This window comes from Letharia lupina, assembly GCF_014066315.1.
Source record: "Letharia lupina isolate WasteWater1 chromosome Unknown contig_12, whole genome shotgun sequence".
NCBI lineage: Eukaryota > Fungi > Ascomycota > Lecanoromycetes > Lecanorales > Parmeliaceae > Letharia > Letharia lupina.
The window spans coordinates 332,792-357,485 of NW_023502981.1; the positions used below are offsets into that span (position 1 = coordinate 332,792).

The window sequence follows — 24,694 nt, forward strand, 5'->3', positions numbered from 1 at the left end:
CCCCCGTCACCTTATCACGACCTCACGCCGAAAAAGCACCCTGTTTTTCATTTTCGTTCTAGATCTGTACGAGTAGGATAGGATTTTGAGAGGCAAGAGGAGGTGGCAACGCAATGCTGCATTTACATGGCGTCCGGCTTGGTGCGCTCTAGAGGCGACTCAGGGTGGCCCTTTTAATGGTCCCACCTTCTTTTGTAAATACTCAGAGACTGTACATATTCTTGAAAAGAGGCGGTCGAAATGGAAAGTCGAGCAACTCTCGAAGCTAGCAGAGCCTCACTGTCAGTCAGTGTCAGCCACGCGATGTTTGTTTACATCCTGCTTTGGGCATTGATTCTCATATACTGAACGAAGACCTTGGGAATCGCTTTATCGGATTAATCGACCCAGCCGTTGTTCTGACATGAAGATGCTATTTGGCTGTCCTGTCTATCTACTAGTAAACACCCTTGCCCACTCTAAAAGATTTGAATTCGCTAAAAAAAAAAAGAACCGCCAGCGTTGCCCCGTCTCTTGATGGGGAGCTACCAGCACTAAGCTCCGTTGACGCCGAGTGCCTAGAAAGAAGGAACGAGGCCAGTCGCACCTGGATGGGCTTTTTCTCTCAAGATGTCGAATGCTGAAAGGTACCGATGTCGTAGAGGACGTAAGGTCATGAGTGCCATTAAAGAGTATGCCGCGCTATGCAGTTGTTCCGATGAATGATGTCCGTAGAAATATGGAAAGGGTACCGGATGAGGGTAAAAGACGTCCAAAGCTCTCCAAGGGCGGAGCTAATGGAGCAGAGTCTCGAGTATTCAAGATGTTCCTGGTTTGAGCTAATGGAGCAGACTGTGATACCGAGTCTAGTGGTTGCAATGTGCCAAGGTGAAGAAGATGTTGCAATAGCGACGATGTCCAGCGATCCAATTTGAGGTTCTGCAGCGGTGGTCCTGACGTTCACTTCTGGCCCCAAATATGCCGATCATCGTAGATGCCGGAATATGGCGCGGCTGTATGTGAAGCGACATCCTGAATTTGGAATCCTCTCTTCATCTCAGACTCCACAAAGTGCGATGCACGCTTGTAGCGCTTGTCGGTGTACTTGTCGAAGATCGCACAGTGATGCTTGCGTGCGTCTTCGCAGCATTCGACCATGAGCAATATCAGGTTGAAAAGCTGGGAGTAGGTGTAGTTGGCGTAATAGACGTGTGCAGGTGACTGCGAAGGGATCAGCAGCTGAGGTGCAACGATCATCGGAGCAGGATACATACCCAAATGCCCTTCTTGAGCATCAGCCTGGCCAGACAATGTGCTCCAGCCGCGACAAAGCTCGGTGGACTACCGACGAATCGCTCATCCATAACAGTGATCTCGAGGAAGTACTTTGCGAGCGTCCTCGTCTCAAGATCGTAATCGTCGGCCTTGCTGATCCTCCTCAAGAAGCTCATTGGTCCAGGCCAGCCAAGTTCGAACTGCAGCATGCTGAGCATGAAACGTTCCGCCTTGAGAATCTCGTCGCCCGTGTAGCCGCCATCAACCATGTATACAATCTCTTGCACGGACGGGCAATCGATCTCTTCGTACTTGGCGGCGATGAATATTGCAGTGGCGCCGACCAACTGCAGCTTTCCCAGGGAGACGACCTTGCAAGACAAGAAGCGGTCGATGTAGTTGACACAGAGATAGAGCGTTTCTGGGAGAAGGTTGAAGCGATGGTGCACTTGAACTATCCAGTCCATCAGTACTGCACGCATCGACCACTGTATCTCTGCTTGGTTGTCCATATAGTGCGCATTTGGCAACATCTTGATCTATTGTATACAGTTAGCATGATTCAAGTGCCAGCGTATCTTCACTGACCTCCAAGTCCTTCATATATTGGAAGATCTCTTCCCCATATTCTGCGACCATTGTTGTGTCCCACGCCTCATCCTCAAGCTCTTCCACTGTCTTAGATCCTTCTATCAAGTCTTTGGCAGCAGCGATCTCTTTCCTTGTCTTTTGGTTGACCTTCGGGAACAGAACCGTCGTAGCACCGCCTGTAGTGTTTTCTCCCCTGGATTTGAATGATCGGGCAGTAGCATAACCTTCCTCGTCGTAATTTTCTTCTCCCTCATCATCCCAGTACTCTTCTGGCTCTGAAACAGGAGCCAAGGTGGGTCTTCGGTGTGATTCTGGGTGCGACTCGGCAAGATAAGCATCAAGAACCTGATCCTGGCCTGTTTTCCCATCCTGATTCGGCGGCTCCACTGGCAAGGGCACGCCCTTTTCACGCGGCTGAAGAACCTCGACATGCTCAACAGACTCATCAAGTCCGTAGAACTGTACTTGTCCATGCTGGTCAATGTAAATGCCGTCTGATCTGAGGACAGCGGGTTCTTCAGAGGATGTTTCCGCAGCCGACGGTGCTGCTGCCATTGCGTGTGCCGCATGCTGACCTGCGTGCTTGCTTTGTGTTGTCTGTGGCTTGGTCTGTGTTTCCTGTGACTCGTTGGACTCTTTGGGTTGCTGGCGAGGTTGGAGTTCGCGATGGACAGGAGCGATTGGTGCAGTCGTAGGCAAAGGCTTTTGCACTTCAGGAGCGGAGTATTGGGACTGCGTGGCAACAGCATCTTTAAAGACAGCAGTGCTCTTCTTCGCCACGAGCTTGCGTGTATTGGCGGCTTGAGACGTCTGTGGTAGTGGTTGTTGAATGTCAACCAAAGGCTGCTTGACCGAGGGAAGGTTGGTGGAATTGGCGACGTTATTCAAGAGACCTTTTAATCCGGAGACAGATAGGGGACGCTGTGCAGGTCTAAGGAAGGATGAAGCCTTCTTATCCTGCTGTGTCGGGATCGGTTTCTCCATGATGCTGTAATCGCCCTTGGCGCCAATTGCCGAGTCGTCCTTGCTGGGCCTAGAGATATTGGATGTGTTGCTGACATCCCCAAATGCGGTCCGCTTTGCAGCAAGCTTCAGACCACCCGCGTGATGTATTGTTGACAGTGCTGGGCTCGATTTGTTGCGCTGGTGTAGAGTTTTCTGTGCACCGGCCGTCGGCATCACGTTTTCATCTCCGTAGATGGCGCGCAAGGTCCGAGTCGGTCTCTGGGGCTGATATAGGGAAGACATGTTAGCATTATACTCCGTCGTCAGAGACAAGATACCGTTGAATGTGACATGGGGGTACACGAAGCCAACGATTAGGAGACTTGGAGTTCAGCAAGCTTAGACTCAAAAAAAGGCTTGGTCGGTAACTAGGATTGCATGCCAGAAAATCCTTGACTGGCAATGTGCTCTTTGTGTATGCTTTAGAACTGGAATGAATGGCTTACCTTGGCGTCCATGATGTGTCGACGCGTTCAAAGCTCCTCGAGTGTATTCTGGATGCTCGGGGAAGCTCTCGTGTTCCTCCCTCCAAACCGCGATCTGGCTTTTTTCTCTATCAGTGGAGAAATTTGACGGGGCCAGACATTAGTATACCGACCACTAAGCTTGACGAGGTGCAATGAGCAAGCGCAAAACAATGCTTGTGTTCAGAATAAGATGATGTGGTAAGATGTGCTTCTCAGAAAGCTGCGACTCGCAGTCGCAGACGGGTTATTGTTGATTCCCAACTGAGCAAGGGTTGCCCCGACGATAGAACGCGCTAGTGATCACTCTATTTGCTAACTCTATTTACAGCCGCGTCCCTCTCACGATGCTTGAACATTCAAGAAGTGTCGCAAGCAATGTCTAGAAGATGGTATGAAATGTTTTTACCGGTCGAATCATTATACACACTTTGCGATCCTATCCAGAGCCTGTTGGAGGTCAATCATGGCTTCAGAGCCCTGTTACCAGGATGAATGCTTTTTTGTCCCTGTCGCGCCTTGTTTCTACACCAAATACGCTCCAAGTCACGTGATGATTTCCGCAGATACAACCCAACGCATTTTGGCGGGCTCCCAGAATCAAGGCGCACCTTATACTGATATTTCAGTTGAACAGTCCACCGCTTGTGCTGTGAGATTTGAACACTCCTCTTGTGACAAGATACCTAAGCATCGACTAGAGATGGGATAACCGCCCACCTCGGCCAATTCGATTGTCTCCTCCCGCATGCTTCTACCTATAAAGTGCACAGCCTACCCCATGGCCCGAAACCTTCTTCATCTCGGGCATCTCTACCTACTTATTAGATACTTTAGTTGGGAAAATCCTAGTTCCCATCCTTGATCCTTTATCTTATGTTGCGACCAAGATGCGTATTGTTGCCGGTCCACACGAGAGGTTGGTCGAATGAGACAGGGCAAATAGCAATTGCGTAGCTTACTGAAATGTCCAGTATCTAACCGAATATGTGCTGTGTAGGAAGAAAGTAGCTGTAGAAGAAAAAGCAATCACGATGGTTGTGCACAAATGTCGTTATCAGCCCAAGGGTCTAATAAGCGGAAATCGGGGGGGGAGAATTCTAGGCGTGCTACTGCTGCTCCATATTATTATTGCGGCGGCAGCGGAGTAAAAAAGTTAGTAGTGGCGAGCGATGTTTGGCATGCTTAAGATTAAGAGTAAAAGTACTCTAGTGTACGTGTAGCGAGAGCGAGTGTAGATCCTGCGCATCAAAGCCATCAATTATTGCCAATTGCTAATGGCCCATTGGTGATACAGTAAGTATGGCTTAGTCTTGTGAAATAATAAGCCATCATTTTGCACCAATGCGACTGCACAATTCTTCGGATTGCTCTCTCTCTTTCTCTCTCTCTCTTTCTCGTGGTCAATTTATCTCACTAAACACTTTCTCGGACATCTACCTAGGGTATCCGAGACTGACAGGATTTTTGCGGCGCATGGCATTGAGACTCGTTTCAAGCTCGGGCCGGATTATTCGTCAACCGCTCAATCGTATGGTGAATGTTTGATTTTGGAAGATTGAAATTGGAGGCTGCATACGCTGTAACAATATTAGTACTGACTACTGAGCATGCTGAGGAAGACATTCGAGCTCGCTTGCCGTGGAGAAGCCAAGCGTTGTACCTAAGACCTTGGTGCTTCGGTCGAGGTATAAATATCACTCTCTGCAACTTGGAAGGAGTCGGCGCATAAGCTTGACTCGTATCGGGCAAGGGAAGGTATTTCCAACCAGCGGCTTTATTTCGCTGGCACCAAGCTGGTATGCAGCCCCCTCACATCACCATTGGCTCGATTGCATTTCAGCGTCCCACTTCCACCCACCTTCCGCTTTACCTGAGACTCCTCCTATTACTTTTAGCTTCTACCCACTGGGACAGTTGCATTCGGGCCCAATCATCTCCGCCGCCTGACTATCCGTGCAGCTTGCTCTTTTATGTAGAGGCCGCCGCTTGCCAGTCAATGCTCAAAATATACAAGTATATCTACAGACCATGCCGATTCGACATGGCCGGCGTTTCCTACCTGTGCACAGGACAGCTTCCCTAGATAGACCATGTACAATAGTAGAGAACGTAGTAATTGAAGGCAAACTCCGTCCTGAGATGTGATTTCATTCCTTGAATTGTCTGTTATCAGATTATGCCGATTGCATAAGTCAGTTGGTGCTGTGCAGGGTTTGTTGAGTTCGCTTGCTACTCTCTCTCTCTTTCTCTCTCTTTCTCCTTCAACCCATCGCCCTCGCATCAACAAACGTCTCCCCCACTTCAAGCCATCCATTACCTTGGTTGCGTCCTATGGATCTTGATCACAGAGCCTAGCATCAATAAAGTCAAAACATCGGCTCTCGTATTCCAGAGTCTTTGTTGACGCTGACTCGGTACTGAAGACGGCAGCCAACAACACACATCTGAGGGGACTGGTATCAACAGCAACATAGATCCTTTCCGAAGCCTCTCGTGTGAGCAGGGTGATTACAACTAGGTATGCGATCCATAATATTACATTTTGCAATCTCCACCCTCTTCATGCACCTCATCCCTTGACTTGCGAAACCGACTCTTCCCCGAGCCGTCGCCTGGCCATGACTGCCCAACCAGTCCGACTACTTTTGTGGCTCTCAACATACGACCAATAGTATAGAAGACCAGTCACTTACATTTATTTTCTTAGGTAGTCGGTCGTTCTTAATCAATCAGAGCCTTTGCGGCCGCCCGATCCATCCCTCTTCTCATTCCAGCCACAAGTCAAGACTCTTTGCCGACAACAGTCCTTCATCGCAATCTTCCAAACACCTGCGTCCCACAATGGACGTTGCCAATCTCCTATCCCATGACCCTCCACGACCTTCTCGCTCTCAACAGGCCGCGGAGACTACACCCCCAGAGACACAGCGGTTGCATCAATACCCTACACGTCACTCTGTCATGTCCAATAACATGTCTCTCGACGGTCATCGTTTCGCTACCCCGCCCGTCAGTCAGGGTTACGGCAACAATACTCCAACAGGCTACAGTGTTTCCCCTGCCAGTCCCGCGCCTAAGAACGTCGCATTCGAACTGCTGTTCGATGGTGCCACTAATCATCGAGCAAGATTGCCAATGAGGGTGCAAATCTTTCCCCATGATACCACCGACTCGATTGTGACCACTGTCAAGAATTTCTACGGGCTTTACGAAGGTGCCGCAAACGGCGTCAGTTTCGAGGATGACCATGGGAACACACTCATTGCGAGATATGAGAACTTCCAAAATAATATGGTCGTCTACGTTCGAGTCATTCCTGATTACTCGCAAGCATGGCAGCAGGGCGGCCACATTCAAAATCACTCGGCATCGCCTATCAATGCACAGAGGCTTCTTCATCTGGATGAAGGCTTTCAAATGCCCCCTCCTCAGCCCTCGCAGATACTGAACTATGGGCAACCCATGTCACGACCAGCATCCCGAGTGTCTCGAAAGCAGAGTGCATCTCCACGTCCCAGCAGGGGTCGTCGTAGTGTCTCTGCGCAAAAGGCTCGTTCTCGATCGGGCCTGATAAGCCGGGAGGATAGCTTCCAAGGACAGCTCAACGATCTCAATAGCGACACCATGAAAGGCTACAGCAGTAGTGATGGCGAAGGAGGCTCTGTAACCAGCTCTCGCAAAGCCAGAAGCGAGCAGCTCGCAAGTGCAGATATCAGTCTTAATAACATCCTCGAGGGCAACAGAAGGAAGAGGGCAAAGTTTGAGAGCTCTGTAAGTGATACAGCTGATAGGACACCTAGTCCACATGACTTGGCTAACCGTACGCACTTTGCAGGAGCTACCTCTGTTTGTGCCACCTCAGGTGCCTGCCCCTAACTCCATATCCTCGATCTCTCCACAGAGACGCTCCAATGGACAGGACAACCCTTCTCCATTCGCCCGCCCGACTCAACGACACTTTACCTACAGCCAGCCTCTGCAGTCACCACAGAGCTATGGGTACGGTGAGCACACGTACGGAATTATTCCACAGAACAAATATCCTTCCAATGCTCCTCCAGCACCTCAAACTGGACGCCGTCTCCGTGACCGTGCAAACGCACCAAGTCTATCTACTCGCATGTCCAATGGAATGATTCCTCGCGCACAAGGTTTTGGAATACTGCCTACCCCTGATCCGACCATAGCCAGTTGTATCTCCGATGAGGATGTGGCTTTGCAGCTCATGCGACTCGGCGACGCTTCAAATATCTCTCACGGACGCACTTCGGCATCAACCTTGGATGATGCATTCAGTGGACGTGCTGACGCTGCCTCATCCGCCACCAGCAATAGTGAGGACGATGGTGAAGATGCAGAACGACCTTCTCTTCCAGCCCTTCCAGCCCAGCCAAAGCTGGAAGCCAGCCCAGTGCTCCGGCCAAATGCCATCAGAAGGCATCACAAGCACCTCAATGATGGCCTGCCCAGCACGGATAGCACCGAGCCCAGCGGTGACGAGGTAGACGGGGACTACGTGTATGACGATAAGAAGGATGGACTGTTCAAGAGCGAGCCAGATGACGTGGCCACTGGTTTCGGTCCAGCTGTCAAACCGAAAGTACCTGGATCGAGGCATCGCAACATGTCAAAGGCGAGCAGCGTCAGCTCGTTGAAGAACACTTCCAAGGTGTCCAAGTCGAAGGCAACAGCCAACGCGAAGAAGGCTAAGCCGTCTCCACTTCCCTCTACAGCTAAAGTGCCTCCTTCACCCGCCTCGCTTCCTCCCCCCTCGCGCAAGACATCTTCTGCGTCGACCGTCAACTTCCAGCACCAAGGCGACGAAGACTTGTCTTCTAAGCCACGCTGCCAACGCTGCAGAAAGAGCAAGAAAGGGTGCGATCGTCAACGCCCCTGCCAGCGCTGCAAAGATGCTGGTATCGGAGCTGAAGGGTGTATCAGCGAAGACGAAGGTAACGGTCGTAAAGGTCGATTCGGGAGACACATGGGTGTGGCTGTCAAGAAAGACGCCCAGGATATCTCTACACCCAATGAGACCGAAGAGGCAGGTGCCATTCTGGATGGTATGGCTGGTGGTCAGGAGAAGAGCAAGAAGAGAAAGCGTTAGTAGTTGGGCAGGAGCTTCTTCGACTACGTTCCGAGCGGTATTGCGGGGCACGTCACAGATGTTAACCGGAACAAACCACCCATGATTGTCGCCTTCGCTTCGCTGGACTATAGATTTCCGGAACTTGCTTGGGTGGCTTGGCTGTATACATGGCATGGTGATTGACGATTTTTCGGATCAGACCTTTCTCGACCGTCGAAGATACTGCGGTTTCCAGGGGGACTTTGCCGCGTGTTCTTACTGCAATTCGTACCAGTATGCTCAAGGGGCCACTACCATCTACCCAAGTATTATCGGCTACGAAACCTTTATGGAGCCTGAAACTGCGCTCAACGTTCTACAATATGTCTTAATATCCGCTTTGCAGCAACACCTGGTGTCCACATCCATCATGGCTGTCTCCATTCAGATTCTCTTCGACTACTCGGATGGCATGTTGGATAAGCATCATTCCTTTCGGACCTACCGAGTCTCAAGCTAGGCCGCCATCTCATGTTTTGCTCTTTCTCGCTATCAAAAGCCATTTTTTGTCTGTCGTGTTTTCTCATGATGCCAGCGTAATGTTGATGAAGAGCCAATGACCGGAGAGCAAAGAGGCGACAGACAGGAGAAAGGGTTGTGGTTGGCGCAAGCTTGGTGGGGGCGCTCTAAGGGACAGGCAAACGATTGTACACGAATCTTGATAGTTGTCAATCAGCAATCACACATTATTTAAATACCTACATGTACAATGTAGATTATCTGTAAAGGTTCTAGATGCCCATCCAATTACATTACTTTAATTCTTTGCATATTTTCGTTTGATCGACAGAACGTTGAAATAAGCATGTCTCATAGCGCACGGAAACGCTGGCCTTAACTGCACTAGTCCGAGGTGGGCAATGATCGTTTTACCTCGCTTCACAAATATATCCTTGCCCTCAACCAATCATAAGGCACAAAAGACGCATTAGTCAGAATGTGCGAGCAGATAGTTTCCAAATATCAATACACTTATATACGTCCACAATGCCTCCAAAGATCATACCACGTCCAAGGCAATCCGCTCGGAAAAATCGAGACACCACACAAGAGTATGAGTCCCTGGACGTTCTGAGCACACCTTCACCCAAGGAAGCTCTGGCCAACGATGACAACGAGGTCCAAGATATATCTGGATCTGGCAACGCAGAACAGACGGATGTACCAGAGACACAGCCTGAAATTTTCACTTCTCGAGATGTATCAGCATCCACACCGACCGTAGTCGCGGGCTCTCCACCTCCCAGACGCTCGGTGCAACGACTAAAATCTGCCTTGCCGCGAAACTCACCGAACCCTGCTTCCAACTCAAGTGTAGCAGATGGCTTAGACAATCGACCCACTGGTCTCAAATTTAAGCCCAAATCCTTCATCCGCCGCAGCAAAGAGGAGCGAGAAGCTGAAGAGAAGGCTGAAGCTGTGCGAAGGGCAGCAAGGCAAGCCGTAGAAGGAACGTCATCTACGAGCGACCGAGGTGGAAACTATGGCAGAGGAAGAGGACGTGGACAGCGCGGAGGCTTTGGCGACATGAGCAAATGGAAGAACGAAAGGTTCAATCTCAGTCATGAAGCTAGTGGGCATCTAGGTGGGAGTACGATACAGGAAGCAGCTATGAGCAGAAACAGGCGTGGCGGGGGTTTTCGAGCAGGAAATGCAGGCTCGTCCGAGGCAGTTTCTACTAGTGGTACGTCCCGCGTCAAGAAGGAGCCCGCTGTGAAGCCAGAAAAGGACAGAGATGGAGACGTGATTATGAGTTCGTCAACCTCCAAACCAAAGCGGACGAAAGTCAAAAAGGAGGATCAAGGCCCAACCTACGTTTCTTCCGACGGTGAGCTGGATTCTGATGGAGGAGAACGAGTCAACATCGAAGATATCAACATCATCAACCTCGTCTCATCTGAGGATGAGGATGAGGAGCCAGTTCAGCAATCCCGTATATCGAAAGGGAAGCGGCATGAAGCGACGCCGCGGGTACCCGGTAGCAATCTCATGCCTGTCCGAATTCAAAGACAAGAGCATGTGGAGCGGGCTGTTGGTGTAAATACAGACGCTAGTTCTCTGACATCGGCAGAATTACGGCGTAGAGCAAAAATCCGAGCTGAGGCTGGAGGTAGCCTTTTTCTGCCCGAAGGGGATGAAGCGGACGTCTTGTCAGCTACGAAACCCAAGACTCAAAGGAAGCCTAAGGATGTGGAGTTCGTACGTAATGAGCGAAAATGGAAGGGTGTTTATCAGGACGAGGACGACCGGGAGGGCATCGTCAAGATCAAAACTGAGCCAAAAGACGACAGAGATGTCATGTTGACTGACAGGTCCATGGGCGATGGGGAAACAGAGCCAGTTCCGCTCGACGACATTGACCTTGCCAATACATCTACGCGGCCTACTGTGAGCGACAGCGACGGCACTCTCAAATCCCAGGCATCGCTCGAAGGTCCGGGAGCAGCGCCAGAGGGAGATCCCCTTCCGCACTCTGCTGAGAGGCTTCGAAGGATCAAAGGTTATCACGGCCTCAGACCAGTAGAGGTCTCTGAAGAAGAGGAAGAGGACGAAATATTCGCAGAAATCGCGGACATCGTGTTAACAAAGAACGACGTTCCTATGGATACTTCCGGTCCTGAGCTTGCTTCTTCTACGAAAATTCCCGATGATGATGGCGACCTGGACATGGATAACGAGGGTACTTATTTCCAGAGAGGTGGGAAGGAAGAAGTCTATTTGTTCCAGCTTCCGCCTGTTGTACCTAGCCTACGAGACATATCAAAAGCAACATCGAAATCCGAAGACAAGAAAAAGAACAAGGCAGTATCAGCTGAAGCTCCAAGATCCTCAGCTTCAAGAACCCCGTTAAGTACCCAGATCAAAGACGAACCCAACATTAAACCCGATCCTGACGAGCTACACCACGAGACTGCCGTCCCCCACGCCTACACATCCGACTCCTTCCACCCCACAGGTGGCTGGGGAGGTGCTCTAAGCATCCATGCCAAAGGTTCTATGCTAGCAACATGGGGCGGTATGAGCTTCGAAATCAGCAAAGAAGGCACTGGCGCAAAGCTGGCGCAAGAGTTGATCATGACGGAGTTTGAAAGTGCGCTAACGAAAGTGGAAGACGAGAGCAGATGGGAGGAGAAAGTCGATGTAGGTAAAATGGGATACGCGATGGGACAGACCCATCCAGGGCATGTGTGTATACCCGAGTTGAGCGATCTGCTTTCATAATGGTCTGCGAGACCTCAATGGCGATTGCATAGCATTGGCGCCGGTAGACCGTGGCAGCATCATGATAGATGAATGCGAAATCCAGAATAGGTTGGACAAATATTATTGTATCCATAAACATCAGGCCCATCATTTACAGCCTACCACTGGCCTGAAAGCTCTTGACGTTTGCTAAGTATACTTCGGAAAACAACACCTTGGTGACAGCTGTTAGTAGACGTCGACAAAGCAAGCCAATTTTCCCTTTACCCCCTTCTTGCGGCAGACAGCCCTCTTCTGTTTGCCAAAACCGAGGTGCTTTCGTCCATGCTTTCATTGGCATCCTAGAGGGCAGGTTCCGATGCCATCGCCGTTCCCTTCCACCTCCTCTCATCCCGGTCAAGGCAGCATTCATCTGACCCTACTCCCACCCTCCACGCCCGCCTTCTCCACCCTCACCTACACCTATCCCCTGAAACTCCTCCCCTCGCGTCCCCACAGACTGCCAGCCCGTGGGCCCCCGCGTCCGCCGGACCCAGATGCGTCGCACCCGCCCGCCAACGTCCCGCTCCTCTTCCTCCTCACCTACGGCGGCGGCCTCGTGGCCGGCGACCGCATCGATCTCTCCGTCCGTCTCGACCCGGGCACGCGCCTGACCCTTACGACCCAGGGTAGCACGAAGATCTTCAAGCCTTCCACGGTGCCTCCGCCGACCACGCGCCAGGATCTCGGCGTCCATGTGTCCAGTCATGCGGCGCTGTGGATAGCTCCGGACCCCGTCCAGCCCTTCGCCGGCAGTCTCTACGCGCAGAAACAGATCTTTCACGTTGAGGGCGGAGGTAGTGTAGGCTTCGTCGACTGGGTGAACGAGGGTCGGAAGGCGAGGGGCGAGAGCTGGGCGTTTGAAGGATGGAGGGGTAGGAACGAGATATGGGAGATCTATGGCGAGGGGTTGCAGAAGAAGAGGATGCTTGTAAGGGATGCCGTTGTGCTTGATGGGAAAGGTATACAAGGTAGGATGGATGCCATGGGAGTATTCGGCACTGTGCTGCTACGAGGCCCACTCTTCAGAGCCCTTGCGGACTTTTTTGTGGAAGAGTTTCAGGCACTGCCGAGGATTGGTGGGAGGGATTGGGCTAGTACGAATGATGCCGTACAGAAGCTTACGGCCAAGGAAGAGTGGAGAAAGGAGAGATTGCTGAGGGAGAAAGAGGACGGTGTGCTATGGACGGCCTGCCATGTGAGGGGCTGCACTGTTGTCAAATTTGCGGCTAAGGAAGTCGAAGGGGCAAAACAATGGCTGGGGAGCATGCTGAGGGAAGAGGGCAGTGTGGGTCAAGAGTTCGGAGATGGGGGTCTGATGTTCGTGCGGTGAACAGTTGGATTCGTGCCATTGCAACTGAGACCGCCCTCCTGCAAGTCTGAATATAAAGGACAGAGCAGTATTGGTATGTATGTCAGTGTTCATATAATCCAATTTGTCCACCGTCAAGCTCAATCATTTAACATGAAGAATAGAACCGATAGTCAACGATGCCATGCCGTCTCATTCAAAGAGCTGCGTAGGCAGTCCCCATGGGCGTAATACTCCCGAACTCATCGAACAGACTACTCGCCGGCTGAACGCTGCTCCATGGCACTGCGAACCAAGCGAAGCGTTCGATATAGCTCAACTCGTCCATCATCTTTACCGCCGCCTGCATATAAGCCACCTGTTCTGCAGTGCTTGGAACCGTTGCCGGATCCTTGCTGTAATCGACATAAGCCCATTCGGTGACCCAAGTCGGGAGCTTGTACATGTTGTATACGCCCTCGATGTAGCTCTGGAACTTGGACACGTCACCGTTGGGGGAATAATAGTGCAAGCAGATGAAGTCTGGCGGGCTGCCGGCTTTGATGACGCTGGTCATGAAATCATAGAACCAGTCTCCTTGCGTGAGACTCGTACTTGCAGGGGCCGGGCTACCCATACGCTTCCCAACCGTCTTGACTATATTGGGCCAGACTTGAGCAGCAGCTGCGGAATCAACGGGTGCCGCTGTGGCGTCTGGCTCGTTCCAGCCAACGACTTCTTTGTAGGAGCTCGAGGCCAGGGATGAATAATCCGACGTGCTATCGAACATAGCTACGAGGTCAACTCCAGCCGGGGCGGTTCCTTTGAAGGAGTTCTCCAGTGGATCATCGGACCAATCGTAGGCCCAGGGAGCGTGAATGTCGCTCGTCATTGTCGCAATTTCCTTGAAGTACCAAAGACCCGCCCCCTTTCTGCTACTGACTGAAGCGCCCGCAGCGCCAGTTGAATTATTGGTTCCGGAGTTGGACGAGTCAATGTTGTTTGAGCTGTGATCTGTGCTTGTGCTGTCACTTGTGGAAGTCTTCTCTACTGGGGCAGCAGCCGTATCAGCGCCTCCGGCTGTGCTTGTGTCGCTACTCGTCGAAGCAGCCTGCTGGGAATCCTTCTCTTCTGTCGGATCAACAGTATCGTCAGCACTCGAAGTCTCTGGAGAGGCATCGCAGGATTGATCCTTACCATCATATCCAGAGACTCCGCCTGACTGCGACACTGGGGCCGAAACACCACCGAGCCCTGTTCTGAATACGCGGTGTTCTCGCCAGCAGCGGCCTGTTTAGGTTGACCGTTATGGTGGTGCCAATGGGCACGAGGAAGACCTAACGAGGAGCACATCAGTGGCAGGGAACTAAGGGGAGAGAGTAGGCTCACTAGCTGAAGCAGCTGTCGACACCAAGGTCAGGAATGCAAGAGAGATTGTTTGGTAACGCATTATGAATATAGATGGTCTGCCAGAGATCAAGAATGGACCTTGAATCAATCAATGATGGTGAGTAGAAAAAGACTAGCTGGCACCTGTCTTCGAGGGGCCTCGAGGAAAGTCATTCGAACGCTGCCATTCCCACGGGAGGCGAGCCCCTCACATAGGCACATGAAGCGTGAGAAAGTACCATCAAGCACGAGTTCGAAAGGAGGGCGGCGGCATGTTGAAACCACGAGGAGATGAGCCAACAAGGACATGGTCCTTCTGAAGCATGTAATCGTCGGCGCAAACCTCCTGGTCCATGCATCTTAAAGCTGTCAAGTAACTTAGCTGGCACAAAGGATAAACTGCCCCCCGCCTTCGCTGAAAACCAGCGTAGCGATTGCAGAGACATTCGAAGGTCCAATGTCGCGTATAGAAGCGCTTAACGACGGAGAGAGGTGCGCTTATCAACAATCCACGGTCCAGGAGTCCAGACCACCGATCCGAAACCCGGCAACGGCTGGTGGCGCGAAGATTGGAGGAGATTCGTTCCCAAGGTGCCGGGATTTGTTCCTGCATATCCGTGCAACCAGTAACCTCTGATGGTTATTCAAGCTTCGACGTCTGCAAAAGAGCTCGACGGGATGTGTAACTTACATACAAATTGCAAAAGAGTAACATCCTGTCATACCTGAACACGCCAGAAGACAACCGCCATAGGCATACTCCTTGCTTCCATGTCTCGTGTACAAGCGCCACTCATTTGGACAAACAGAGTGTTGGATATCTATCCCAGCGTGTAGAACAATACCACCGGAAAAAATTGTTCAAAAAAAATCACACAATGGTATGAATGATTAATCGCCCATGACATTGTCATCTTCGACCTCATCCGCACCTGCCCTTGCAGTTTCTCCTTCAGCACTCTCCTCATCAGGATCCACAATCCGATCCTCCACGAGCTCCTTCTCCCTCAAATCCTCCTCCCCTCCCTCCTCCACTTGCCTTTCTTCCCCACTCTCCTCGTCTTCGTCCTCGATCTCCACAGGTTTGACCACCTTCTTCCCCCCTCTTTTCGCAGGAGCTCTCTTCTTGCCCTTCGGCTTCGGTCCCTCCAGATAGGCCAAGACCTCTTTGAAATTGCTACCGAGCTTCCCCTTGTTGCGCTGTAGACGCTCTTTGATTTTGCCCTTGTTCGGACCTTCGTGATCGAGAATGCGACCAACAATCGCAAGCACCATCTTGCCCGCTATCTCACACAGCCGTTTCTCGGCAATCAAGGTATCCTGTTGAGCATGACTTGGGTCGTCTTCATCCTCGTCATCCGAGCTATCCTCTGGATCAGAAGCGAGATCATCGTCAGGCGCAGCTTCCAGTGTGCGGCGAGATTTCTTGGCGAAAGATTTCTCGAGGGCTGTGTAAGTCGACAAGATGAGAGATTCGGCGGACGTTGGGATATGTCGAATAAGAGACTGGATATCGTCGGCATTCTGGTAGTTGGGTGGGATTTGTACATGACGGAACGTAGCGAAAAGAGTGTAAAGATCGAGCAAGGTGCCGACAGCCGCCAGACGAACAGGGGAGGCAGCGGGGCGACTGTCGACGAGTGTTTCAAGGCTTTGAGCGAACAGAGCGATGTCGGGAAATTTTGGTACGGCGGTGCCCGAAGAAATGGCGGTTTGAAGCGAGCGTACGGTCCACATGGTGTAGAACAGCAGCGCCTTTGTGGCGCCAATTAATGTCTCGTCGGCTTCTTCACCAGCTCCGTTGTCTAGCTCGGGATCACGGATCAATTCCATGAGAAGATCCAACGGGCTTGCGGTCGTCTGATGGCTTGCTTTCTTTTTCGATGCTAAACTTCCTTCCATATCCAACACAGCCACACAGTCGGAGATGCTGGCTAAATTCGCTATCCGTCGAACGGTGCTGCAGAGTTGTGATATGTTGTCGTCCTCCCGGGAACTCATTAATGCCCGCAAGGTACCAACCGTATCATCCCATAAATCCTGTACTTTGCTTTCCGTGACCTCTTCCAAATCCTCGAATCTACGAGCGTGGAGAAGAGCGGTGCTAGCTTCTGCAAGGACGCCTCGGTCCGTATGGGTGAGGAATTGTTTGTTGATGTCATCCAGAAGCGAAGCATATTTTGTTGAATCTTGACGTAGCTCTTGGAATATCTCTAAATTCAAGACCTGTCCCAGTCGTAGAACTGCGGAAGCTGTACCAGGGTTTGTACCAAATTTCTTTAGTAGTTGAGGCAACACTTTGGCCAAATGTAGCGCAGTACTTTCTTGGATCCCTCGAGACTGTTCCTTCAGTGCTTTCGTCTTGTGGCCCTTTTTGTCGGTCTCAGCTTCAACAGCCTCGCTAAGTCTGGCTTTGACCGCCACATTAAGGATTTCGAGGAGAAGTATTGTCTCCTTCTCATTCAGCTTACAACGGGATTCTAATGTCGCATCGGCGCCTTTCGAGGGTTGATCCGTACTGGAGAGGTCGAAGAGGAGATACCCTGCCAAAACTTCCCATTCCCTTGCAATAGAGATACCATCATATATAGTGCGAGCTGCCAACGCATATCGAGAGTCCACACCGGTTGCGATCAGACCGCCGCCACCAGCGGCTTCACTCGATGCTGAATCCTGCTCATTATCTTCGGCGTCGTAAGATTGCAACGCCTCTGCAACACATTTCAGCTTCAGCCAGCTTGATCTTGGTATGTCAAAGTCGTCTTCGACTTCTTCTCCAAGTATGTCAGCGAGACCTTCCTCGCCACCTAAGTCTTCGAATGTGGTTTCATACAAGTCGTTGATGTTCTCAGCAAAGAAGCCGGCGACCGCTTTACGAACGCGAGGCTCGGTGTCGAAAATCAGCCTCCCAACAATATCGATATCATCTGGTTCTAATAGCCCAGTCTTCCGGATCATGTCTAGCAGCTCCACGGTAGATGCCCTGATGCTGACTTCTGAATCCCGAACGGCCATCTCGACTATTCGCGAGCGAAATTTCTCAGTGAACGTGCGTAGCCGAGGCGTGTTGTCCTTGTTCTTGAACAGCTTTCCAAGCTGCTTGACTACTTCTGCTCGGGTCGGCGTAGAAATGTCGGACAAGACCCATCCTAAATAGCGTAAATGCATGCCGTCGAAGTAAACATCTGGAAGTGTGGTGATCCAATTTCCCAAGGCCGTAACGCATTCAAGGCGTATTTTTGGGTCGACATCTCGATATCGGTGAATGAAGACAGCATCGAATAAATCTTTCATGCTATCTAGCACCTGAGTGCGCCGTCTGTCTCCCTCTGCAATCTTTGCTTCCAAAGCCTTGACACGCTCCTTGTTCACGCTCTTCTTCTTTTGCTCGCCTTCCTTCTGCCTCATCGTCTTCGCTGCATTGTCGGCAATATCTGCTGCGACGGTACAAAGCGTACTTCCAATGGTGAGGGCTATGACAGTCGCAGTGTGCCGGAAAGGTCGAAGAGTGGAGGACGACATTGTGTGTACCCATACCTCGATGTTCTCAAGGATCGCCAAATCGCTGTACAAGAGGCCTGCTGCGTGGCAAGTCGAAATGAGGGTTACAAAGAAGCCGGACAATGTAGAGCGAAAGGCGGCGTTGCCCTTGGCCTTAGATATCAATGGATAATCTGCGGGCTTGAGTGCGTGATATTCTTCCTGAATATCGCCGAGCTTGCTGGGAGCGTTGTCTTGGTCTTCAATATCGTGAACGTCAACCTCGCTATTGCATCCAGCACATTTTATGACAAAGTTGATCATGTCGCACATAGCTTCCGCGTTGTTCTGGTCCCATCGCGCAATCCAATCTGCCGCAACAGCATCTAAGGTGTGGCCTTGGGAGAAAACCTCGTCTATGACATTGTTAGCCTATGTACAGGATCTTGCATGGTCTGTCCACTAACAGTACAGTCCAGTGCCATTGTCTTCGGCATTTTTCACAGGACGCGCTCGTGGTTGTTTGAGTCTCGCAATTTTCTTGATCCCATTGATCGCTGGTCGCACGGCCAGACTTGTAGTCAAAGCAGGGCCTGTCCTCGGCTTCTTGGCGACAGACTTGCTGGGCGCCTTCTTCGGTCTCGGTGCCTTCCTCCTCCTTTCCTTCAATTCTTCTTCGTCTGGGTCGCTTTCCTCGTCACTGTCTTCGTCCTCGGACTCGGTGTCGCTGGAGTCCGCCGCGTCCTGGGCTGGTGGATCTGCGCGCTTTCTCTTGCCGCTGTTCCCAGTGCTGACCTGGGAGATATTGGGATCTTTGTTGAGCAGGACGGGCTTCTGAGTTGCACGCCCGGATTTCCTGCGATTCACCGTGCTACTCATGTCAAGGCTTGTATCAGGTGTTGCAGGATCGGATAGCTCCATGCTTGATGATCTGACAGGCATCTAGCAATTTTGACTCTGGAAGGGGAAATGTACAAACAATCGCGTGCGCAGGATGGCGTGTCGATATTCCTTGGCGCGACTTTGCGCCTGAGATCCACTAATCGTGTCTACCCCCATTTGCGCCCTACCCCCATTTGCGCCCAAATTAAATCCGATAATTCCGACGCAACACCCAAATGCTTACCTCTCACCAAATTTGTATAGCAAACTAGTATAATGATGATGATCTTTTATTACTCCTAAGGCTTCTATATCGGAGAGCCTAAATTATTATTTTTTGGGTTTTATCGGCTTATCATATCGTGAAAAAACTATTACTACCTCTTTCGCTACCTCTTCTTCTCCTACCTCTTTTTCTACTACCTCTTCTTCTACTATCTCTTCTTCTACTATTTTCTTATCTTCTTTATCTCTTTTACTTCTTCCACCTCTTTTACCTCTTTCACCTTATTATCGTTACTAAAATAAAACCTGCGATAGAGCCTTCGATAGAGCCTTCGATAGAGCTCGCCATTATAGCGAAGATAATAGAGCGAGGTTTAGTAGTATTATTAAACCTAATATAGAAGATATAATAGCCTTTTTCTTAACTGAACTTCTATCTCTCTTTATATCTTTAAAAATAATTAATCCAAAATAATATATACTTCGAAATTATTTCTTAAATTTCTTATTAGTTAAGTTTTTTATTTATTCTTAAATAAGCTTAAAAGTTATAAATTATTCTTCGCCCCAATATATTTATTTACATTTAACCTTATCTTTTTTTCGTTATTTTATCTTAATAAAATTCTTATTAATAATATAAAGTAAGATATTATTAGCTAGCGCTAAATTATATACTTTTTTAAACTTTTCTAATAATACTAGATTAAAATTATTAATCTTAATTTATTAAACTAGCTAATTAATTTACTTTATATTTTTCGAAGTAAAGAGTATAGATAGAGAGTTATTATTAGATATAATAATTATTACCTCTAAAGATAAAAATATAATAGATCTTAATTCTAATATCTTAAGTTCTAATTTATTAAAAATAACTTATAACTAAATCGAAAATAGTCTACTCTTTTACTATATATATCTAATATTCTTTTTCATTACGATATTTATTCTTACTATTTAAATAAATTAAATAAAGTCTATTTTATCTATTAAGTAGCTACTCTTAAGCATAATATTCTTTATTAGATATCTTCGATATATAATCGCTAAAGACTAAAAAAACCCAATATCTAATAATTAAAGAATATATATAGAGTAGATAAATAGATATAAGAGAACGATATTATTACTAATATAAAACTATATAACTTTAATATTAATATATAATATATACTTATTATATATTAGAAGACAATATCTTTCTTTTAATATTCTTCGAGTCTATAGTTTAAAGTATTTACGAGAAATAAGTTAAAAGCTAATTATATAAATAGAGATTAATAAAATATATCTAATAAATTACTTTAAACTTAACACGTTATTTATCTATTTATTTTCACTTAATATAATTATCGATTTCTTTCCCTTTAAAATATTAAATTAAATCTTTATTTAAAGCTTGCTCTTAAAGATAATAAATAAAAAAAGAAGTCTTTTATCCGCGGATATATATTCGATTAAAGTTACCTACTCTCTACTTCTATTCTAAGCTATATATATATATATATTATACTTAAAATATATAACTCTTATTTTATTAATAGAATTAAGAGTAAATCCTTTCTCATTTATATTGTATATATTTTTCTTCTAAATATTATATCTCTAAATAACTAATTTAATAAGCTGAAATTACTATAATATCTTTCCTATATTATAAATTATAATATATTCTTTATCTAAAGATTAATTAAATTAACTTTATAAATCTAGATAACGTTTAAAAAAGCCGTAGATTCAATTTATATCTAACTCTCTATTATTCTACTTCGCTGCTAGCATTTTACTAATTATATAATAAATAAGACTAACTCTAGAAAGCCAGCCTTACTTCGTTATTTATAAAATCTATATCTTTAAAGCTTTCTTCTCTATAAAACTTAATCATTATTAATCTTTAACTACTTTTTAATAAAAACGACTATTAGCGATATATCGATTTAATATAAAAGAAATAACTTTATAATATAACGCAATTAATTTAATCTTAGATTTCTTTTTATAAGAATCTAAGCTATTCTTATAGACTAAAAGAGCTTAATTATACTTATTAAATATAATCTTTAAATATTTTTTCTTAAATATCTCTTTAAGAGACTTTAAAGTTTTTAGTAAAGCTATTAATATAGCTATTAGCGGAGAAAAAATAAGAGAAATATACTTTTTTTTTATTATAGTGAGATTATAGATTAATAAGTCCTTTTCTTAGCCTTCTAAATTATCTATTCGATAATCGATTAGTATAAAAAGGCTTATATATATATCTCTATTTTAGACTAAGAAGGCTTATAGAAAGGCTTATAGAAAAGCTTATAAAAAGATTTATAGAAAGGCTTATAAAAAGATATATAGAAAGACTTATAGAAAGACTTATAGAAAGATATATAGAAAGGTTTATAGAAAGGTATATAGAAGGCTTACATATATCTATTTTAAATAATAGAAAATATTTAACTTATAATATTAATAGACTACCGCTAGAACCTCGAACATTATATTTTTAAACAATTTAAATTTATTCGAAATCTTTAAAAAGCCCTCTAAAATCTCATTTTTTTATATCCAGAATTTAATTACTTAGACTCTTATTATTCAACGATTTCTTTATATAAGACCTATCAAATACGTTATTCTTATTATTCTATTCATAAAGATCTTCAAAAGCTATACCGCGTTACTATTCGACCTCGCTATCACCATTAAATACTCTATAGCAATTTTATAAATATAATATCTTAAAAAGAAACTTATTTAATATTAATTTACGAACTAAAGTCTACGACTCGATTTAACTTAAAAGTATCCGAATTAATTAAAGCGTATTATTCTACGATTTCTTCTCCGCTTAAAATAATAATATTAAATAATTATCTTATAGCAAAATACGTTTATAGCCATTATTCCTTTATTTCTTTATTAAATCTCTTTAAAATTAATACTCTACGATACTATAATATTAGACATTAAGACCGTTATATAAGATATACTATAATCCTCATTTTATATAACGTTCTAAAGTATTAAAAAAGAAGTTTAAAAGTCTATTTAAAAGTAAATTAATAGAGGCCTAACAAATTTCAGATATATATAAGATAAATATAGGCTATAAATTAGAATAAACTATATACTTATAATGTAAACTCTCTTACAATTACGAGAAATCAAATATTAAGTTATTATTTTTTTATTATTTTCAAAATTATTTAATAGAGTATTTAGTAAATTTAAACTTATAATTATACGCCGAGAGACTAGTTACTAGTTAGATAATTTATAATATTTTTAATAAGTGTTTTATTATATTATAGGGCCTAAATAAAATATCGAATGCTACTTAGATATATATGTTGCCAGGATAAAAACAGGCTATATCTGAGTCCAGGGCAGGGATATCTACTATGCCAGGCCTATAGACGGCGACTATGGTACCGTAGCATTGGCCATTATGATAGGCTATGGTAGTAGGCCATTTGAAAGAGTGGTAGTGGTAGCCATGGTAGTGGTAGCCATGGTAGTGGTAGTTTTCTATGTCGGATTTATCGGATTTAAAATGGGCGCAAATGGGGGTAGACACGATTAGCAGCCCGCATCACATGACCTCAAATCTTCTACGGCCCGGCATTGGTGTCTTCCAGCTAGAGCATGATGTACAGTTAAGTTAGATACAATCCAATCCAATCCAATCCAATCCTTGAGGCTGAGCTTTTACTGTTCCAACAGCCATTCTTTCAGGCGGCGCGTCCTTGGGCTCAACGAAAGATCGCGAGGGTTGAATACAAGTCGTCACTTTCCCAACAGCTAACTTACATGTTGGTTAACAAAGCGCTGCGATTTCCTATTGTACATTGTTATCCTTCCTGTCTGCCTCCGAAAAGCCACTAGTTCGCCAGTACTTTTGAATCAAGTAGCACACAAACAAGCACCCGCATCACGGCCCGGAGGATGCTCCTCTTTGCCAAATGTCAGACCTAAAGAGGTCCGTTTGGATGTATCAGGACCTTCGTGTAGCCTTCAACTCTCTTGTCAAACTTCTCGTAAGCCTGCGGAGCCTCATCAATGCCGATCTCGTGCGAAACAACGAAGCTTGGGTCTGCTCGCCCAGAGATGATCATATCGCGCAAATATCGATTATATTTCTTGACGTTGCATTGACCGGTGCCAATTGTAAGACCCTGAAAATGTCCCTTGATTAACATCATGCAGGCACAGCCACTTTCCAAAAAAGAAAAGGAAAAAAGGAGCCCGAGAACAAACCGAGGTAGACTGACCTTCTCGAATAACTTGCCAAAACTCATTAACATCATTCCTTGAGAACTCTTCTCATCCACCGCCCCTGGATCACTAGGCACGTACAGCCCTGGTACACCTATGCCTCCAGTCGGCCTCGTTACTTTGATGCATTGCTCAAGCACTACATTCGGGACCTCTCCTGCCTCTTTCCCAGAACCTACAGCCTGATATCCCACCGCGTCTATTGATCTATCCACCATCTTGCCGTCATTCTTCCTTATAATCACATCCACCGCATCCTCACCCGCGCTGAAGTCAACAGGTGTGCAACCAGGTATTTTCTTTGCGGCAGCAAGGCGCTCTGGAACCTTGTCAACGACGTAGATTCTGGAAGCACCCCGAAGAAAGGCGCTGTAGGCCGCCATCAAGCCCACCGGCCCCGCACCGAAGACCGCGATCGCTTCTCCGGGCTTAAAATTTGAGAGTGTAATACCATGCCAACCCGTTGGGAAAATGTCCGCGAGAAGAGCGAACGAGGCTTCGTGCGCAGTGCCTGGAGGGAGAGGGAGGGCATTGAAGTCGGCGAAGGGGATGCGTAGGTATTGTGCCTATGGTAATTGACAGATCAGCGTCATCGTCAAATTGTGCATACAGTTTGGGAAGCTGTAGCAGAACCTGAGCAGGGAAATTATACCTGACCTCCAGCATAAGGGCCCATTGCAACATACCCATAAGCTGATGACTTTAGATTAGTCAGGGGACCAAAAACGGTAAAGGAATGCGTACCTCCTCCCGCGAAACCAGGGTTGACACCGGTACAGAATGCGGTATTACCCTCTTCACAATTTAAGCAGCGGCCGTCAGCGACATTAAAGGGCAGGACCACCCTATCACCCTTCCTCAGTAGCGTTACACCGCTACCAACCTCTGAGATGATGCCCATATTCTCATGTCCTAGAGAAACAAATCGCGCGGTTGTCAGCCAATTGGCTCGTAAACGGGTCTTCGATATCGAACAGCTATAGCGCTTTATGGGAGCCCACGATCCTACCGAAGATAAGGCCTGCCTCTGCAGCTGTTCGTCCTTGGTACATGTGCAGGTCTGAGCCGCAAATTGCTAGCACTGGATGTCAGTGTCCTGTTCCTGCTAGTATCATGGACTCTTACCGGCTGTAGTTACTTTAATGATTGCATCGTCTGGATGTTCGATCTTTGGCAGGGGCACTTCTCGAACGCTGACTTGGAAGGGCTTCTCATAATGAACAGCCTTCATGGTGGTGGAAGACATACTGAGCTCTGGAACAATTGATCAAGTATGGGAAAAGGTTGCTTGTACGACTGTCTAGAGACGACATTCTTTCATCCGATCGAATATTTGCATGAAGGGCTGGTAATAATTTGTCTGCACATTGCGGGGAGGAATTGGCGGGGTAGAAGGCGAGGTATGACGTAGATCCTCAAGCCCGGCAATTATAAAAAGCTCTCGTCCGAAGAGGTGGAAAGAGA

The 24,694-nt window shown here is 47.1% G+C and overlaps 6 protein-coding genes across 6 annotated transcripts; 2 read left to right on the forward strand and 4 right to left on the reverse strand.

The window, feature by feature from the left end:
* Positions 1-939: 939 nt before the first annotated feature.
* On the reverse strand, positions 940-3,308 carry HO133_001180 (uncharacterized protein; the record flags this gene model as incomplete). Its single annotated transcript, XM_037292110.1, has 4 exons — positions 940-1,200; positions 1,254-1,793; positions 1,843-3,075; positions 3,297-3,308. The coding sequence occupies 4 exons, from the start codon at positions 3,306-3,308 to the stop codon at positions 940-942; spliced, it is 2,046 nt and encodes a 681-aa protein (XP_037151529.1).
* A 2,850-nt stretch (positions 3,309-6,158) lies between these two features.
* HO133_001181 (uncharacterized protein) lies at positions 6,159-8,424 on the forward strand (the record flags this gene model as incomplete). Its single annotated transcript, XM_037292111.1, has 2 exons — positions 6,159-7,088; positions 7,153-8,424. The coding sequence occupies 2 exons, from the start codon at positions 6,159-6,161 to the stop codon at positions 8,422-8,424; spliced, it is 2,202 nt and encodes a 733-aa protein (XP_037151530.1).
* Positions 8,425-9,432: 1,008 nt separating this feature from the next.
* On the forward strand, positions 9,433-13,021 carry HO133_001182 (uncharacterized protein; the record flags this gene model as incomplete). Its single annotated transcript, XM_037292112.1, has 2 exons — positions 9,433-11,586; positions 12,002-13,021. 2 exons carry the CDS (start codon positions 9,433-9,435, stop codon positions 13,019-13,021), a joined length of 3,174 nt encoding a protein of 1,057 aa, XP_037151531.1.
* A 175-nt stretch (positions 13,022-13,196) lies between these two features.
* Positions 13,197-14,723, reverse strand: HO133_001183 (uncharacterized protein; the record flags this gene model as incomplete). The annotated part of the gene is made up of 3 exons (XM_037292113.1): positions 13,197-14,233; positions 14,369-14,380; positions 14,651-14,723. 3 exons carry the CDS (start codon positions 14,721-14,723, stop codon positions 13,197-13,199), a joined length of 1,122 nt encoding a protein of 373 aa, XP_037151532.1.
* Positions 14,724-15,259: 536 nt separating this feature from the next.
* On the reverse strand, positions 15,260-18,769 carry HO133_001184 (uncharacterized protein; the record flags this gene model as incomplete). The annotated part of the gene is made up of 2 exons (XM_037292114.1): positions 15,260-18,264; positions 18,316-18,769. 2 exons carry the CDS (start codon positions 18,767-18,769, stop codon positions 15,260-15,262), a joined length of 3,459 nt encoding a protein of 1,152 aa, XP_037151533.1.
* Positions 18,770-22,926: 4,157 nt separating this feature from the next.
* On the reverse strand, positions 22,927-24,476 carry HO133_001185 (uncharacterized protein; the record flags this gene model as incomplete). Its single annotated transcript, XM_037292115.1, has 6 exons — positions 22,927-23,130; positions 23,227-23,796; positions 23,883-23,923; positions 23,975-24,142; positions 24,240-24,305; positions 24,356-24,476. 6 exons carry the CDS (start codon positions 24,474-24,476, stop codon positions 22,927-22,929), a joined length of 1,170 nt encoding a protein of 389 aa, XP_037151534.1.
* Between the last annotated feature and the right edge of the window lie 218 nt (positions 24,477-24,694).